The sequence below is a fragment of the Schistocerca piceifrons genome, chromosome 5 (genome assembly GCF_021461385.2).
Source record: "Schistocerca piceifrons isolate TAMUIC-IGC-003096 chromosome 5, iqSchPice1.1, whole genome shotgun sequence".
Taxonomy (NCBI): domain Eukaryota; kingdom Metazoa; phylum Arthropoda; class Insecta; order Orthoptera; family Acrididae; genus Schistocerca; species Schistocerca piceifrons.
In genome coordinates, this window is record NC_060142.1 from 386,137,009 (window position 1) to 386,157,678 (window position 20,670).

Sequence of the window (20,670 nt, forward strand, 5' to 3'; positions counted from 1 at the left end):
GTAGAACGCCTTCCATGTAGCACGTATTGTTTCAGCCTCCAGTTTGAAGGCTGATTTGATGCATCTTTCCATGTTAGTCCATCCGTTTAAAACTCTGCGTCTTTGCGTAACTGTTAAAAATTTTTACTATTGTAGCCACGATCTCCCATTACAATCACTTCCCCGCACGAACCTACCCACCCACCTACCCACCGCGCTTCCTCCCCCCCCCCCCCCCCCCCAGTCCACATTGCTCCATCATCAAATAGACAAGTCTTTAATATTTCAAAAACAAACACCTTCCGAATAGTCCTTGTAGGCCCAACGGTATCGACCGGCCGCCTTGTCATCCTCAGCCCTTATGCGTCACCGGATGCGGATACGAAGGGGCATGTGGTCAGTACGCCCATCTCCCGGCCGTTGTCAGCTTTCGTGACCGGTGCCGCTACTTCTCAATCAAATAGCTCCTCAGTTGGCCTCACAAGGGCTGAGTGCACGTCAGCTTGCAAACAGCACTAGGCAGATCCACACAGTGACCGATCCAAGTGCTAGCCAAGCCCGATAGCGCTGAACGTGGCTGATCTGACGGGAACCGATGTTACCATTGCGGCGAGGAAGTTGACTTTTAATCTCTCAGGATGTGTCTGTCAACAGATCCAGTTCACCTCAGTACCTACTCATTAACTATCCGATCTTCAGCATTCTTCTGTAGCACCACATTTCAAAAGTTTCTATTGTCTTCTTGTCTCAGTGCTTCAATGTCCACGTTAACTTCCGTGCATTCTTACACGATAGACAAATACCTCCAGAAAATACTTATTAACACTTAAGTTTATATTGTAAGTTATCAATTTTTTTCTTTTTAGCAACGATTGCATTACTCTCGCCAGTATGTACTTTATACCCTCTGCACTTCGGCCATCAACAGTTATGTTGTTACCTAAATACGAAAAATCATCCCCTGCTTTGCGTCTCATTCGCTAATCTAAATCCCTTAACATCACCAGATTTAATTCGGCTACATTCCATTATCCTTCTCTTACTTCCGTTCATTTTCAGCGAATAACCTTTTTTCAAGAGACTATTCATTTCCTTGAACTGATCTTCCAACTCCTTTGTGGTCTGTGACAGAATTACAATGCCATCATCACACCTCAATGTTTTATTTACTTATCCCTGAATGTTTTTCTTTTTCTTTCTGAATATCTTCAGTTTTCTTTTATTGCTTGTTCACGGTACAGATTAAATAACGTCGATAATAGGAACAATTATGACTCACTCGACCCTTAACTACTGCTTTCATGTTCTGCGTCGGCCGGCCGCTGTGGTAGAGCGGTTCTAGGCACTTCAGTTCGGAACCACGATGCTGCTACGGTCGCAGGTCCGAATCCTGCCTCGGGCATGGGTGTGTGTGATGTCCTTAGGTTAGTTAGGTTTCAGTAGTTCTAAGTCTATGGGACTGATGATCTCAGTTGTTAAGTCCTATAGCCCTTGGAGCCATTTGAACCATGTTCTTCGTCTATTGTAGCTACAGATTGGTTTCTGTACATAACCTGTCTCTCTCTGAATTTTATCCCTGCTACCTTCATAATTTCAAAGACTACATTCCGGTCAACAATGTCAAAATCTTTCTCTAAATCAAAAAATGCTATAAACATCGATTCGCTTTTATTCAGTCAGTCTTCTGTTGTATTCCTTTCAACAGTTTCACTCAATTATTGTCTAATTCGCTCTTTGTATATCTCCCAAAACAGTGGTTTTTTCATTTACCTAGTTCCCGTATCTTTACGTTCTTATCCTTCTGCAGTTTATTTAGTTCTGTAGATCATAATGAATAAATTATGGTCAGAGACCAAGGAAACGTTTTCCAGCTGAAAAACCAGGTTTTTTTGAATCTCTGTCTTGGGGTTAAATAATCAGTGGTGTCTCCAAAGCTCTTCCACCCCAAAACCTTCTTTACTGTTTCTTAAACTGTTAGGAATAAATAAATTGTGATCTATCAGGACTGATTAAATTGTGCTCTGTGCCACATTATGCAACATGACTTCCCTCTTAATTTCTTTTCTATAGTCCATGTTATCCCACTATTTTCCTATTATCGAATTCCGTTCCCCCATCACAATTAAATTTTCATTCACTTATCAATCTGAATAATTTCTTTTATCTCATCAAACTTTCTTTCCATCCCTTTATCATGTGCGGAGCTAGTAGGCATATAAAATCCTACTTCTGTGATCGTCGTTTCGCGTCTGTCTTGGCAAAGATAATGCGTTCACTATGCTTCTATAGTGGCTAACCCAAAGTTACAGGTGTCTCTATCCTTCACAGAAAAATAGTCAATTCCAAGTAAACTCAGGTCGAAGAACAATCACTCCATAAACTTTTTTTAGCTCTTAGTTCGAAGATATATGTGGAAATTCTCATTTTGGTCTCTTACCTATTTAATTATTCATTTGAGCGTTTCTGATTTTCCGTTTTTATTTGTAATCTACTTCTGGGAAATCTCTTACGACATTCCAACAATAATCTGCAGCACAGATGAGTTGCCCTTTCCCTGATACCTTCTTTCCATTGCTCGAATGTCTTGGGGAAGCGCTCTCCACATGTCGAGATGTGAGTCCAAAAAGTGGATCTTGAGCAACATGTTACAACCTAGCTCTTGGTATGGCCGTAGAAGTTCATTAGCGGCTGGATCTTCGTTTTCAGATCTTTGATTCCCAAAGAAATTGTGAACAACATTTTCGAAGGCTTCCACTGCTGCTTTCTTTTTCCCTTCAATGATCCTATTAAATGTCCCATCTGTAAACAGTTTATGATTTAAATTCGAAGAAATCGTAATATACCGTCTTTATTAGTGGAGTCAGTTCATGTTGAGAAGCAAAAGTCACTTCACCACATACATAGCAAAAGTTATCCACGCTCTTAATACATTTACGTGGGATCTAAAATTTGAATTAATCTGAAATGTAAACAAAATAAATTTTCTCCAGAAAATTTTCTTTCTGAATATCTTTTGCACCCAAGAAGATAAATAAAGGTTTGCGCTTGATCGCTTATTTAAATTTTCTTCAAACACAGAAAATTACTGAGGAAGAAGAACAGAAAAAAGACATTATTTATGCAAACACAGCGTCTCCTCAAGAAACTAAATATGGCAAACTCAGTGTTGATAGCCTTTATTTTCAACAACAAAAAAATAACCATCATTTCTAAATTTCCATCTATTATAAAATACATTCCTAATGTTTTCAAGAGGATAAGAGCTAAGTAAACATTTTAAACATCACATTCGTTTATTTCACATCGAAGTGAATAGGATTTAGCTATTTGATTTTGTGTTGATAGCCTCTTACTCAACTAACAAGAAGTCCTGTTCTTCCTGTCACTTCACTTCACCAGCCTAACTTCTACTTATCCATTTCTCTTTCTAAATTCTTTAACCTACCTACCAGATTAACAGATATGACCCACAGAACACCAGATTCGTTTATCCCAGTGACCACATCTCACTGAGTACGGGCGCAGTTTATGAGGAACTGTTCGGTGTGGGTGAAACAAACATTTACACAGTGCGTGCCACAGAATTTAAACGAGACTTAGTCCTCAGAAAACGAGTATGTAACTGCGAATTCGAGGCCTCAGTCAACAGTACAGGGGAGCGTAACTCATCGTACACTGCGACTATCAGACGTATGTGGCCGAAAAACAAACGGCGCATTTTGTAACTAAATGATACATATCTCAAGATGTACTTTCTTCTAATTGTTTTACATTTCTACTCCAGGATGAGCAGACTGTGGTCTTGCGGTTCGCTTTGCTGACTCTCGATATCGAAGCCTCAGGTTCGGTTGCTGGTCGTGTCGGCGCTTTCCTTCGCTCGGGGTGTGTGTGTATTTTTGTTTGTTTATGTGTGTGTCTGTCTATTGCCCTCATAATCATTTCATCATCTTTATCGAGGCGCAAGTCGCCGAGGTGGCGTCAGATAAAAAACTTTTATCAGGCTGCCAAACGCCCCAAAAGAGGACTCCCGGCCAAATACGTCATAACCGCGTTTCATTTTTTCCCCCCACTTCGGAGAGGAGATTAATGAGAGTTGTGAGGGATTGAACTTGATTTTGAATTTATCACTTGCCCTAAAAATATGAATATCTCAATTTGTTTACCTCCCAAGCACAGGAGAGCTTGAACACGCTACACGAAACGTGTCTTCAAACTACTACACAAATTCTTTCAAATTGACAATTTGGGTGACAACGTTGTGTGGGAGTGTCTGTTGGATCTTGCATGCTCTCACAACTTCTTTGCCACGGAAAAGGAAGACAGAAAAAACCGGTAAAACAGTGAAATGTGTTGTGAAATGATTTGTCTAAAAATATGAATGATATGTCTAAATGTAAAAAATAAAACAGGTTAGAGAACCACTTTTTATTGACAGTAAAATATGAAACCAATTTAATTTTTTATGCGTTCTTTGACACTTCATATACATAGCTAGCAGCAGATGTTAGTGAAATAATTTCAATTTTCCCTCAAATCAATCAATTTTTTCAATAATCATGATTACCTTCAAACAATAAAATCTTTTTTGCAAAACTACACCTCACGTTTGTCAGTTTGATACCTCATTTGTTCATTTTCCGCTCTTTGTTTGGCTACGAAAATTGAGACAAAAATCCATAGCGTATTTTCCCCTCAAATCAGTAATTAAGTTTTCCTTATTTACCCTTCTTACTTTCAAGCAACAAAATATTTTTGGAGAACTAGACCACGCGCTAATCAATTTTTCCATTTATCCGCTTCCCATTCTTCGCTTGGGTATAAAAATTTGGACAAAAATCGATTGTGTATTTTCAACGGAGTCTTTTTTCTCCCATTCAGACTTTTAACCAAAAATAGGCGGCACTATTACATGACATCTGTCTTCCGGAATGATGCATCGGTTTCAGCGCGTCCGTGTTAATCGCAGTGCTGTAGAGCTGTGTGTTAAGATAAAATTAGTGCTCTCTTGTGTAACATTCCTCGATGATGTTGTTTGTTGTTTGTATATTAGGAAACCTGAGCGGGATGGTTCTTCAGTAAAACTGATCCGTAGACGTTAACTTCACAAAATGGAGGCCTTCGCTATCGCTCGTTGTTGCATCAGATGCTTGAGAAAGCACATATTGTGTACCCTGTCGCTACCTAGTCACTGGGCACTCCATTAACTTTGGCAATGTTGCCCTGCTAATATTTCGCCTACACAGCTCAGTGTAAATTATTCCCTTGTTTACGAAAAAACTGGATCCTGGATCTTCGCCTTCTAGTTCAACTTCTTCACGGCGTTTTCTGTAAGTTGTCTAAATTCCTCCATGCCTACAGTTCCTACACGAAAGGTCGACACAGTCATCAATCCTTGACGAAAAGTGAATTACTGTTTGATCTCTTCTGGCCTTCTTCGAGGAAGGATGATAATTAGAACTAGAAATGTTACAGGAGTCTTCACGCTATGCTATGGCTATGACGTACGCAATGCTCGAAATTGCGAAAAATCGCAGTTGAAACAAATATCTGCCCTATTAGGATATGTGTACATAATTTAGGCTTAGATGGCCGCAACTGTATTAATAGCGAGCCTTTTCCTACTTCTTATTAGGTGAACGCAAATTATGAAGCCCATGGTAATATGGAACAAGCGCATGGGGTAACATTGTAGCTGGAGCCCTTACTCTGCATTCCGATATTCAGCTACCCATTGTTGCTAACTGCGTAACTTGTCATCAGTGTGCTCCCTAAAATGCAACACACTACGATGAGTTCTAGTGTCCACTGCAACCAATCCATTCTTCGTATTAACCAGGGACTATCTTACAAGCACAATGGTAGTACCTCAGATTATGGATATCCAGCCGAGACGATAGGATAATAGACAGCTGGATAAATTGATGCGATTTTTACTCTGTATAAATTTTCTACACATATGTGTCTACATCAATCCCATGATCAATACGGATCAATGTGTACATCATCTTCGAGCCAGAGTGTGCAAAAGTATAATATACACTTTATATCCCTTTTATGAATGTATGTATGTATGTATGTATCCAACGTGATCAAAAGTACCCGGACACCCCCAAAACTTACGTTTTTCATATTAGGTGCATTGTGCTGCCACCTACTGCCAGGTACTCCATATCAGCGACCTCAGTAATCATTAGACATCGTGAGAGAGCAGAATGGGGCGCTCCGCGGAACTCGTGGACTTTGAACGTGGTCAGGTGATTGGGTGTCACTTGTGTCATACGTCTGTACGCGAGATTTTCACACTCCTAAATATCCCTAGGTCCACTGTTTCCGATGTAATAGTGAAGTGGAAACGTGAAGGGGCACTTACTGCACAAAAGCGTACGGGCCGATCTCGTCTGTTGACTGACATGACAGAGACCGCCGACATTTCTAGAGGGTCGTAAAGTGTAATAGGGAGACATCTATCCAGACCATCACACAGGAATTCCAAACTGCATCAGGATCCACTGCAAGTAATGTGACAGTTAGGCGGGAGGTGAGAAAACTTGGATTTCATGGTCGAGCGGCTGCTCATAAGCCACACATCACGCCGGTAAATGCCAAACGACGCCTCGATTAGTGTAAAGAGCGTGAACATTGAACGACTGAATAGTGGAAAAACGAGTGGAGTGGCGAATCACGGTCCACAGTGTGATGATCTGACGGCAGGGTGTGGGTATGGCGAATGCCCGGTGAATGTTATCTGCCAGCGTGTGTAGTGCCAACGGTAAAATTCGGAGGCGATGGCGTTATGGTGTAGTCGTTTTCTTCATGGAGGGGACTTGCATCCACTGTTATTTCGCGTTGTACTATCGCAGCACAGTCCTACATTGATGTTTTAAGCACCTTCTTGCTTCCCACTGTTGAAGAGCAATTCGTGGATGGCGATTGCATCTTTCAACACGATCGAGCACCTGTTCATAATTCACTGCCTTTGGCGGAGTGGTTAGACGACAATAACATCGCTGTAATGGAGTGGCCTGCTCAGAGTCCTGACCTGAATCCTACGGAACAAATGGTTCAAATCGCTCTGAGCACTATGAGACTTAACATCTGTGGTCATCATACCCCTAGAACTTAGAATTACTTGGACCTAACTAACCTAAGGACATCACACACATCCATGCCCGAGGCAGGATTCGAACCTGCGACCGTAACAGTCACGCGGTTCCAGACTGAAGCACCTAGAACCGCACAGCCATACCGGCCGGCTCCTACAGAACACCTTTGGGATGTTTTGGAACGCCGACTTCGTGTGAGGTCTCACCGACCGGCATAGATACCTCTCCTCAATACAGCACTCCGTGAAGAATGGGCTGCCGTTTCCCAAGGAACCTTCCAGCACCTGATTGAACTCATGCCTGCGAGAGTGGAAGCTGTCATCAAGACTGAGGGTGGGCCAATACCATATTGAATTCTGGCATTACCGATGGAGGGCGCCATGAACTTGTAAGTCATTTTCAGCCAGGTGTCCGGATACTTTGGTCACATAGTGTATATTAGATAGATGCCGAAAGGAAAAAATGAAGCGATCGTGTAGGGTTTATTTGATTTACTTCCATTTAACCTGAAGGCATTGTTTCGTTTTGTGACATGTGAACTTACACACAGATTTTTAATATAGTGGTAACAGCCGGCCGAAGTGGCCGTGCGGTTAAAGGCGCTGCAGTCTGGAACCGCTACGGTCGCAGGTTCGAATCCTGCCTCGGGCATGGATGTTTGTGATGTCCTTAGGTTAGTTAGGTTTAACTAGTTCTAAGTTCTAGGGGACTAATGACCTCAGCAGTTGAGTCCCATAGTGCTCAGAGCCATTTTTAATATAGTGGTAACAAAAAAAATATATGTGTTTATTACTTTCCTTCCGTCTTTCCTTTCTGTGTCTGATAGTATCTGTTATATTTCATACTTTTGTACCAGGTACATATAATTAGGCGCAACTACTATAGTGTGGGCTGTAATTAACGTATGACAGCGAAACTTTCTAGATATTATAATGCATTAATGTGGGAACGATTTTCGCTGCGAAAAAGTTAGTTCCGATTGGACAACCAAGTGAAACTCTGGCGCTGTAAATGATAAAAAGTACATATATTTTTTTCCACATGCAGTGGATTAGGAACGGGACGTCGTCACAAAACGTCAAACAACTACATCATAATGTTGATTTTCTTAACAACAGCAACTTACACAGTTTGTTCAATATGGACACCGGAAACGTCGACGAGATGGTTTACAGCGCCAGTTTTGAACCGGGTGGCCAAAATTGGAACTAATATTTTCCAGCGTAAATCGGTTCCGCATTAACGCATTAGCATACCTACCAAGTTTCGCTGCCATACGATAATTACAGTCTACACTGGACCTCCGTGCACTTTAATTATAATCACTCGGTATTTTACAGTTGAAACTGAGCAAAGAGCAGTATTATGTAAACGCACTTGATGCTTGGAGAGCGAGTTTGTTGCTTTTTTAATCACTTTGATTGGATAACTGATGAGGTGGCGCTGAACCGAGTTATGAAGAAAAAGTATTTATGATAAAAGTTAATTAAAAGAGGCGATCAGTTCATAGGGCATATCCTGAGGCATCAGGGATTAATTTGGTAATGGATGGAAGTATGTAGGGATCCGGGTGGGGGCGGGGGCGGAAGGAGGAAGGGGGGGGGGGGGGAGGGAACGGAGGAAGGCTTCAACACAGCAAGCAGGCTCAAATGTAGATAAGTTGTAGCGCTTATGTAGAGATGAAAGTGCTTGCACAGCATAGACAGCTGCTTCAAACCAATCTTCTGACTGAAGACCACAACAACAATAATGTACTTTTGCGTTATTTTATCATATAAAGTTATTGTGTGTAATGTTCAACCGTCACTTACCTCTGCAACGCACAGTAAAGTTGTTGACATACATTGTATCTAAGCTTCAGGCGTTATTTTGGTACATATTCACTGGGTTACGATGTTCTGCGCTTATCGTTTTGTTAACTAGCTCACAAGGTATTGCTTCTCATATGTTTCCAGTTGCTTTATTAGATGTGATGACGATTATGACCGAAGAGCGTCATAGGGAATAATAAGCACTTTGCGATCTAGAAATATTCTGTGTGTAAGTACTCCTGTCCTACACAAAGTGAGTCCATTCAGAGCAGGTGGTGCTGCCGGCGATGGAGGCGGAAGTGGTGGTGGTGGTGGTGGTGGTGGTGGTGACGGTGCCTGTGGTGGATTTCGTGCAGAGGACTGACGCCTGTTTCCGCCCACAGGACATCCGGTCGTTCGCGCGCAACCTGCCGGCGGAGTTCCCGTACCCCATCATCGCGGACGAGACGCGCGAGCTGGCCGTGGCGCTGGACATGCTGGACGAGTCCGAGCGCACCGCGGAGGGCGACCCGGTCAGCGTGCGCGCCGTGCTCATCATCGCGCCCGACCGCCGCCTCCGGCTCTCCATGTACTACCCCAACACCACCGGCCGCAACGTCGAGTGAGTCCGCGCGTGCCAGCCTCACTGCTGCTGCTTCATCACTCTCCTCCCCGTTCTTCTTCGAAGTAGTGGGAAATTCGATAATCCAGTCACAAAGGAAATTGTTGTCATGGTTTCCTTGGTCTTCCAATCTCTCATCGAAACACACCGCTCAAAAATTAGTCACCTCAAGCCCTAGACAATGGTCTCCACTCAGTGACGAATGAGCCCACAAGTTTCTTCAGCTATATTATATCCATCTGAAGCCACTCACTGACGTTAAAAATCGTGTAGAGGCAGAAATTTGGGGGATGTCAATGGCTACATTTCACTTGCATTTCCAAACAGTCATAGACATTTTCTAGGAATTAAGATCGAGTGATTTGGCGGACCTTCCGAGGCTTAGTAGCGCCCCTGAGTGTCCACCGGTGACGTGCAGCCCTGTAAACCTTCGGACTGTCTACATGAAAATATAGGAGAAGAGCAACACTTGGTCACTGAGAGTGGTGGCATAAGCATCCTGGTTCACGTCTACAGTAACCTAAATCTTTGGACCCAAATCATGATGCGAGAAACACCCACAGAACATCATCTGGCTTGAACTACACGCTCCGACACACTATGAGTTGAACACCTAATTGAACTGTCAATGCTTTGGCGTCTTACATAATAATTTAAGAGGGGGCAAGACGCGACTCATCAGATGACATTGTATGTATTGTATTGTATGTTAACCGGGGACCTAGAAACGATGGAGAGGCTTCATCCCCGCTGCAGCCTCAGTGGTCCACAACCCCACGACGACTACCGCAGTCCACTTCACCCCTCCGCCGCCCCACACCGAGCCCAGGGTTATTGTGCGGTTCGGCCCCCGGTGGACCCCCCTCCCCCCCCCCCCCCCCCGGAACGTCTCACACAAGACGAGTGTAGCCCCTATGTTTGCGTGGTAGAGTAATGGGAACCAGCCCGCATTCACCGAGGCAGATGGAAAATCGCCTAAAAACCATCCACAGACTGGCCGGTTCGTCGGACCTCGACACAAATCGCCGGGCGGATTCGTGCCGGGGACCAGGCGCTCTTTCCCCTCCGGACATCAGATGACATTACCCGCCTACCACTCAGCTACCGTCCAATTTCTGCAACTCCTTTGGCCCATTGAATACGTCTGTTTGCAACTGATAGTCACTGACAAGGGGTGTAGATGAGGATCTTTTTACCACCACTATTTTTAAGCTATTTTATGTGGCGAGCGGTACACCTTTCTATGTAAATCCGCCAGATAAGATATTTTCATACATCAACACTACGGGAAACTTCATTAACTGTGTAGTCATTCGCACGTCCAATTTCGATAGTTCCCTTCTGCTATTCCGTCACATCTCCATGTTGATACACGTCACCGTTTTCACTCCACACAACCGACTGGCAAATACACACGGCCTCACTTACAGGACTTCAGTGTATGGTCGACGTTCACGTGATTGCCAGATACCAGTTTTCTCCATATACAGCTCTTCGAAGAGACCAGTGCGCTAAGAGGGTGACTAATATTTTGTAACAGTAGTGCAATAGGAATTCCACTGTTAGATGCAGAGGAAAGAGCGGCTACGTGGCAAGAGTACGTTGAAGATATCTACTAGGGGAAGACTTGTCTGATGTGATAGAAGAAGAAACAGGAGTCGATAAGAAAGAGACAGGAGATCCAGTATTATAATCGAAATTTAAAAGAGCTTTGGAAGACTTAAGAAGGGATAGATAACATACAATCAGAAAGAATAGATAACATTCCATTCAGAATTTCTCAAATTTTCGGAGGAAGTGGCAACCAAACGACTGTTCACGTCTGTGTGTAGAATGTACGAGTCTGGCGATATATCATCTGATTTTCTGAAAGATATCATCCATACAATTCCGAAGACTGTAGGAGACGACAAGTGCGAGAATTATCATCCAATCAGCTTAACAATCCATCCATCCAAACTGCTGACAACAATGACATACAGAAAAATTAAAAAAGAAAATTGAAGTTGTGTTAGATGACAATCAATTTGGCCTTAGGAAAGGTAAAGGCACCAAGAGGTAGTGCTGACGTTGCGGTTCATAATGGAAGCAAGAGTAAAGAAAAATCAAGACATCTTCATAGGATTTGTCGACCTGGAAACAAGGTTCGACAACTCAACATGGTGCAAGATGTTAGAAATTCTGAGGAAAATAGGCGTAAGCTATACGGAGAGACGAGTAATACACAATACGTACAAGAGCCAAGAGAGAAGAATAATAGCCGGTCGCGGTGGTCTAGCGGTTCTAGGCGCGCAGTCCGGAACCGCGCGGCTGCTGCGATCGCAGGTTCGAATCCTGCCTCGGGCATGGATGTGTGTGATGCCCTTAGGTTAGTTAGGTTTAAGTAGTTCTAAGTTCTAGGGGGCTGATGACCTAAGCTGTTAAGTCCCATAGTGCTCAGAGCCATTTGAACCATTTTTTAGAGAAAATAAGAGTGAAGGACGAAGAACGATGTTCTCGGTTTAAAAAGGGTGTAAGACAGGAATGTAGTCTTTCCCCCCTATCGTTCAGTCTGTTCAAAGAAGCAATGATGGAAATGAAAAAAAAGGTTCTGGAGTGGAATCAAAATTCAAGGTGAAAGGATATCAATTATACGATTCGCTGATGACATTGCTATCCCGAGTGAAAGTGAACAAGAATTACATAATACGCTGAATGGAATGAACAATCTAATGATTACAGAATATGGACTGAGAATCAGTCGAAGAAAGATGAAAGCACACTTGAATGGGAACCTGGATTGAGAAGGGAGGCTTGCTAGGGTAGTCCGTGGAGTTGTGCAAAGAAACTGTGCCAAGGTGGTGTAGTGGTTAGCGCATCTGCCTAGTGAGAAAGAGACCCAGTTCGAATCCCAGCCTTGGTATAAATTTCCATTCATCACTTCAGTCTGCATATATACGTCACAGATGTTTGAGACTTAAAAAGTTCTCTGCTGGCATACAGTTTCATTTGAACTTCCTATCCACCTATTTGCATTCTCATCTTCATTGACTGCACCAAACTCCCTCAGTTCTGATATGTGTGTAGGCGTAATTAGTTAATTTGATCAGTGTCGTAACTGGGACTTGTACAAGTGAGATAAAAGGGAGTGTGATGAGGCACTTCACCTGTCTAAGCGCACCAGATAAACTGCTCCCTCGATTTAAACTGTGTTGAACAGTTGCCGCACAGTATCTAATCCGATTTCTGGGTCATCACAATTGAGCTCATGCTGTCGGTGTTTTTAGAGAAATATTTCCCCTTACCATAAAGTAACATGGAATGATCCTCACAGAGGTCAAAACATCAACTTTAGCAACGCAGATTAACAAAACACAAAGACTAGACTGTTCAAGTAAAGAATGCTCACAGGAAACAATAATACTGAACCAATAACCCAGTCACACTTGTATCATCACAAACATCTCACCACGTTCGCTCTCCATATAAGGTAATGTAAATCAAATCTTCGACATTATTACGGATCAGTTATATTCGTCAACAAGCGGCGAGGCTCTATTCAACGCAGAAGCTACTGAAAAGTCGCCAGGATGTAATCTTAGTGTTACAACGTGTGGGTGACCATTCGCTCCTTGGGGGTCGAAACTGACGGCGGTAATAACGGACGCATTGACTACAGCACAGAACAACAGCTACTGTCCGACCGGAGAGCATGTACGTAACGCCGCGTGCACTGTCAGACTGTGTGCGCTAATTAGGAGTACAAAATCTGCAGGAAGTTACGGCTATTTTCAGCCTGCTCATAGCACAAGAACGCAAGTGAACATTCTTTTTCTCACGAAATACAACTAAGGAGACTTACGCAAAAAATTAATGGAACAATTTTCACACATGTGAAACGAGACCGTAGAAAAAGGGTAAGAAAAAATAGCTCTTCTTTGTAATATTCTAAGCTTCTTTGTAATATTCTAAGCTCACCTAATGAAAAATTAGGTCCTAAACAGACCCACACTTAAGCTGTTTGTTACTTGGAAGTGTTATATTTTCTCCCCTGAACAGGGCGTTAGCCTGTCTCCAGATAAGTCCATTGGGAGCGGTTGCCTCTTCACAGCCTGAGACCTGCTACCAATTATGTTATCCGTAACTGGAGTGATTTTAGGAGGGACGCTCCCAGAACGATATTATTTTCAGTATTGAAATATTCTAGAAAAACAACGCGATGACTATCTAGGCACACAGGTTGCTTTTAATTGACTTCTAGGAAATTTTTGACTCGGTCATTAGAAACAGTCTATAGACAATAGCAGATCAAATAGGATATCCCATACGTCTAGTACAGGCAATCAGAAACTTGTATGAAGTTTCCAAGATAATCGTAAACACAAGCGGCTCAAAAACGGAAGAGATAATAATAAATCACGGCGTCAGGATAGGATGTAGCTTTACACCGACACTTTTTATCATCTGTATTGAGGATCTTATAAGAAAATGGACGAATCAAATATATGAAAATATACAACTAAAAAGAAGCTATCATCTGAACGCTATACTGTACGCAGATGATGCAGTCTTAATACACAAAAAGGAATCAAATTTACAACGTTCCCTGTATAGATTATATGAACTAAGAATCTGAAAATAACCGCCACTAAAATTACGGCTATCTCTCAGTACAGAAAACGACCAACCCAACAAAAATTTTACTGAAGACAAGGCGCCGGAACAAGTCCCCATTTTTAAATGTGTAGGATGCGATATCAACTTAAATAACGATAATGATGTACAGAGCAAAATCAATAAACTTCAGCAGGTATGTGGAGCTACGTGTAAAACATTGAAGAATGAGACGAAAAAAGACACCAAATTAAAGTTTTACAAAGCAGTAGCCTGCACCATCGTTGTGAATCTTGAACTGAAAAAGAAATAAAGACATGAAAGCTTACAGAAAAAGACAACATACGAGAAGAAACAGTAATACTTAAAACAATAAAGTGGAAGAAGAGGCAATATCTTAAATACGTTGAACTGGTCACAATTCCAGTCATTGTAAACAAGCACAAGCCCTTAGGAAAAAAAGACACATTGGAAGGTCGAGAGAAAAAATGATCTTGAATATGTGAAATCGGAATAGGCCCACTGCCTAGACCTTGAAGTGAAGAAGAACTTAAAAGTTTGAATATTTTGAAAAATCTGACGAGAGTGAGTTGACTAGCATTAGATAGAACTGATAAGATGTAGGGGAGTGAAACTGAAAGAGAACAGAGTTCTGGTAACGTAACTATTACGAAGGTAATGGGAACGGTTCCTGTTTGTCATCCTAATGAATAAGAATGTAAATAACAGTGGCGAGTTTCTGCAAGCAACCTGTTAAAGATGTTGAAAAAGAGATAATATCTGCGATAATTTTCAAAAGAGTAAAATACATGGAATAGGATGAAAATGTAGCAGTTATGAGAGATTAGAATCTGGACAGGGGAGATCAGGAAAGAAGTGCTCGGGTTAAAAAGGGCGTAAGACAGGGATATAGTCTTTCACCGGTACTGTTCAATCTAGACGTCGCAGAATCAATTATGGATTTTAAAAAAGTTTCGCTAGTGGGATAAAAAAGGCTGAAAAGATAATTATAAGATTTTCTGATGACATCCTCTCCTCAGTCGAAACGTGGAAACAGGGCATACTGAATATAATGAGCAGTCTCCTGAGCGCGGAATATTGATTGATAGTAAACCGAAGAAAAATGAAAGTAACGAAGAGAAGCAGATTTAAGAGCAACAATAAATTTAACATCAAAATTGGTGACCAAGGAGTAGAGCAAATGAAGTAATTCTGCTACCTTCTAAACAAAGTAACACGCGAAGGATGAAGTAAGGAGGACATAAAGAACAAACTAGACGGTATTCCAAGAAGTCTGCTGGTATCAAATATCGTCATTAATTTCAGTAAGGAGTTTCTGAGAATGTACATTGGAGCTCAGCATCGTATCTAAGTAAATCATGGACTGTGGGAAAATCGGAAAATAGCAAAATCGAAGCGTTTGAGATGTGGTACTATAGGAGAATTTAGAAAGTCATGTGTACTGATAATACAATGAATGAGGTGGTTCTCTACAGAATCTGAAAGAAGAGTTACACGTGGGAAACATAAATAAGAAGACGGCTCAGCGTGAGAGGACATGTGTTCAGACATCTAGGAAAAACTTTCGTGGTACTAGAGGGATCCGTAGAGTGTAAAAACTAGTGGATGACAAAGATTCGAATACAGTCAACAAATAATTGAGGAGATTGGTTGTAAGTTCCGAGAGGAATTCGTAGCGGGCTGCATCAAACCATCACAAGACTGATGATTCTCTCTCCCCCCACCCCCCTCCCCTTCTCCCAAACAAAAAAAAGAAAACAAAAGAAATTTAAAAGAATGAAATAAGAAAAACATATGCTTGGTGAAAGGAAAAACACAGAAGAAGGCTATTTACTTATGAAGAAACAGTCACGATCGCAAAATATCATTTACTTAAAATGGCCGGTTTCGGCAGCTGCAGTAGGTCATCGTTAGATTGATTGCACTAGTTACTGGAGATTGCGACGTGTTGAGCAGTCGCGTGTTGCCAAGGCGATAACTTGAGCAGTTATCGCCATAATAACACGCAGCTGCTCAGCACGTCGCCAGCTCCAGCAAATTGTGCAGTGAACCTGAACATGGCCTGCTGTAGCTGCCGAAACCGGTCATTTTAAGTAAATGATATTTTGCGATCGTGACTGTTTTTTCATTAGTAAACATCACAGTATGTACTCTGTTTCATTGTAGAAAAAGACTTTCTTTTCATTTTACACATGTAAAGATGAATAATAAATGTATACTGCCTTTTGGAGATGGGGTTATGAGATCTATATCAATATTCTGAAAACCACTGTCAGATGCGTTACAGACGGAACTTCTCAGTATATCAAATACTACGACGAGAAGAATTTGACAAATCATTGAAAGACCTAAGTCGAAACGAGACTCCGGTAGTAGACTTTCCCATGTGGTGCACAAGATCTATGAGGCAGGCGAAATAACCTCGAACATCAAGAAGAATGTAATAATTCCAATCGAAAAGAAATCAGTTGCTGACAGGTATAAAAATTATCACACTATGGTTTAATAAGTCATGGTGGCAAAATACTAACACGAATTTTTTTCAGGAGAATGGAAAATCTGGTAGAAACCTAGGTCCTGGAAGAGCAGTTTGAGTTTCGGAGAAATGTAGGAAAACGTCAGGCAATAGTGACCCTACGACGTATCTCAGAAGCTAGTTGATCGAAAATCAAACCTACTTTTCTAGCATTTGTAGACTTAGAGAAAACTTATGATAATGTTGGCCGGAATACTCTCTTTGAACTTCTGAAGGTAGCAGGGGTACAATCAGGGAGCGAAACGTTATTTACAACTTGTACAGAAACAGGACGGCTGTTGTAAAAGTCGAGAGGCATGAAAGGGAAGCAGTGATTGAGAAGGGAGTGAGACATAGTTGTAGCCTACCCCCAATATTATTCAATCGGTATGTTGAGCAAGCGGTAAAGGAAACCAAACAAAAATTTGGACTAGGAATTAAAGTTCAGGGAGAAGAAATAAAGACTTTGAGGTTTTCCGATGACTCTGTGATTCTGTCAGAGACAGTTGAACGGAATGCACGGTGTACCGAAAGGAGGATACAAAACGAATTCCAACAAAAGCGAAACAAGTATTACGGAATGCAGTCGAATTAAATCAGGTGATGCTGAGGAAATTAGATTACGAAACGAGATATTTAAATCAGTATATGAGTTTCGCTACTTTGGCAGCAAAATAACTGATGATGGATCAAAGTGTCAACTGACAATGACAGGAAAAGCATTTCTGAAGAAGAGAAATTTGTTAACATACAAATATAGACTTAAGTGCTAGGAAGTCTTTCCTGAAGGTATTTTTTGTAGTGTAGCCGTGTATGGAAGTAAAATGTGGACGACAAACTGTTTAGATAGGAAGAGAATAGAAGCATTTGAAACGTGGAGATTCGAAAGAATACTGAAGATTAGATGGATACATCACGTGACTAATGAGGTGGTACTTTACAGAATTGCGGAGACACGAAGTCTGTGGTACAACCTGAATGGAAGAAGGGATCGGTCGGTAGGACACATTCTGAGACATCAAGAGATCACGAAATTTAGCACTGGAGCGAAATGTGTGGGGTAAAAACCGTAGGAGGCCAAAAGATGAATACAGTAAGCAGATAAAAAAAAGCCTCAAACCAGTCTTCAGACTGAAGAGCACAACAACACAACGGTTTATTCCTGTTGTGGTCGTCAGATGGAGCGCGAGAAAAATAACTGCTTAAATGCCATTGTGCGCGCTATAAAATAGTCTTCAGTTCACAGTTCCTACGGCAGAGATACCTAGCGAGGTGTAGTGTTTTTCTAGACTCATTACTTAGTACTGCTGTTTTTAACTTTTTGTACGGAGTCCATCCCAGGTTGCTTCCTGCCTGTTTAGATTTTTCAGTATTTCCATGACGTTCTTTCGTAGACCAAACAAGCTTGTGATCAATCGTGCTGTCTTTCTTTTTACATCATTGATTCCTCTTTGCATAACAGTCATATGACAAAAAATACACATGTACAATATTTTGTGCATATTTACGTATGTTATGTAACATAGATTGCATTAATGAAAGAAAAGAAAGAGTAAAAAGAACTAAAGAAAATTCTGTCTGAAAGCCTCCAGGCATACACATTGCTGCCCCCCCCCCCCCCCCCCTCAAAGGGATACCGTTTCTCAGATTTGTAGAACTGTCGCACGCAATCGTTGATCTGCTAAGAAATACTTTATGAACGGTGCTCATTGCAGATATCAAAACAATCATTCGACGAAATTGTGACTGGTTGTAGTAATTTTTTATAACTGCTGTAATATTCTTGTAACCTTAAGCAAAACGCTATCTCATATTCATATATATTTCTGTTACAGTGAGATACTGAGGGTAATCGATTCACTTATGCTCACGGAAAGACTTCGCGTCGTCACCCCAGTTGACTGGACGGTAAGTAGCGTTCATAAATCATAACGATGCGACGGCAACTCGCAGCAGTGTTAATGTGTCACGATACGCGTTAATTAATCGTGAAATACGACCACTGCTGATGCATGGCTACTATTTCTCGCATACAGCACATTGGCGATGTTTTCCAGTAAATTTTTGTTCTTATTATATTGGTACACATGCGGGATTCTGCTAGTCAAGTCTGACCTCTAACGTTATTGCTGTAGTCAAACCTTGCTCTCCGTGCACAGTATATATTTCGCACGCATCTCCTCAGTACCAAATTGACAATTCTTTGGTGCCACGAATTACTTGGACATCAACCCACCCCTTCATTTAGTCAAGTTGTGCCACATATTTATTTTCTTCCAATTTCGAGTTAGTACCTTCCCCCCCCATGAATCATAGACCATGCCGTTGGTAGGGAGGCTTGCGTGCCTCAGCGATACCGATGGCCGTACCGTAGGTGCAACCACAACGAAGGGGTGTCTAATGAGAGGCCAGACAAACATGTGGTTCCTGAAGAGGGGCAGCAGCCTTTTCAGTAGTTGCAGGGGCAACAATCTGGATGATTGACTGATCTGGCCTTGTAACATTAACCAAAACGGCCTTTCTGTGCTTGTACTGCGAACGGCTAAAAGCAAGGGGAAACTACAGCCGTAATTTTTCCCGAGGGCATGCAGCTTTACTGTATGATTAAATGATAGTCCCCCTATGATTAAATGATAGTCCCCCATTCGGATCTCCGGGCGGGGACTACTCAAGAAGACGTCGTTATCAGGAGAAAGAAAACTGGCGTTCTACAGATCGGAGCGTGGAATGTCATGTCCCCTAATCGGGCAGGAAGGTTGTTGTTGTCTTCAGTCCTAAGACTGGTTTGATGCAGCTCTCCATGCTACTCTATCCTGTGCAAGTTTCTTCATCTCCCAGTACTTACTGCAACCTACATCCTTCTGAATCTGCTTAGTGTATTCATCTCTTGGTCTCCCTCTACGATTTTTACACTCCACGCTACCCTCCAACGCTAAATTTGTGATCCCTTGATGCCTCAGAACATGTCCTACCAATCGATCCCTTCTTCTAGTCAATTTGTGCCACAAACTCCTCTCCTCCCCAATTCTGTTCAATACCTCCTCATAAGTTATGTGATCTACCCATCTATTCTGCAGCATTCTTCTGTAGCACCACATTTGGAAAGCTTCTATTCTCTTCTTGTCCAAACTATTTATCGTCCATGTTTCACTTCCATACGTGGATAAACTCCACACAAATGCTTTCATAAACGACTTCCTGACACTTAAATCTATACTCGATGTTAACAAATTTCTCTTCTTCAGAAACACTTTCCTTGCCATTGCCAGTCTACGTTTGATGCCCTCTCTACTTCGACCATCATCAGTTATTTTGCTCCCCAAATAGCAAAAATCCTACTTTAAGTGTCTCACTTCCTAATCTAAATCCCTCAGCATCACCTGACTTAATTCGACTACATTCCATTATCCTCGTTTTGGTTTTGTTGATGTTCATCTTATATCCTCCTTTCAAGACACTGCCCACTCCGTTCAACTGCTCTTCCAAGTCCTTTGCTGTCTCTGACAAAATTACAATGTCATCGGCAAACCTCAACGTTTTTGTTTCTTCTCCATGGATTTCAATACCGACTCCCAATTTTTCTTTTGTTTCCTTTACAGCTTGCTCAATATACAGATTGAATAACATCGGGGACAGGCTACAACCCTATCTCACTCCCTTCCCAACCGCTGCTTCCCTTTCATGCCCCTCGACTCTTATAACTGCCATCTGGTTTCTGTACAAATTGTAAATAGCCTTTCGCTCCCTGTATTTTACCCCTGTCACCTTTAGAATTTGAAAGAGAGTATTACAGTCAACATTGTCAAAAGCATTTTCTAAGTCTACAGATGCTATAAATGTAGGTTTGCCTTTCCTTAATCTATTTTCTAAGATAAGTCGTAAGGTCAGTATTGCCTCACGTATTCCAACATTTCTGCGGAATCCAAACTGATCTTCGCCGAGGTCGGCTTCTACCAGTTTTTCCATTCGTCTGTAAAGAATTCGCGTTAGTATTTTGCGGCTGTGACTTATTAAACTGATAGGTCGGTAATTATCACATCTGTCAAA

General features: G+C 41.8%; 1 protein-coding gene across 1 annotated transcript in view; it reads left to right on the top strand.

Moving 5' to 3' along the window:
- LOC124798494 (peroxiredoxin-6-like) overlaps nt 1-20,670 on the top strand; it is a 155,648-nt gene that overhangs the window by 126,528 nt on the left and 8,450 nt on the right. Inside the window, exons 3-4 of the mRNA XM_047261930.1 lie at nt 9,277-9,494; nt 18,459-18,531. Coding sequence (XP_047117886.1) covers nt 9,277-9,494; nt 18,459-18,531 — 291 coding nt within the window. The remainder of the gene's footprint in view (nt 1-9,276; nt 9,495-18,458; nt 18,532-20,670) is intronic.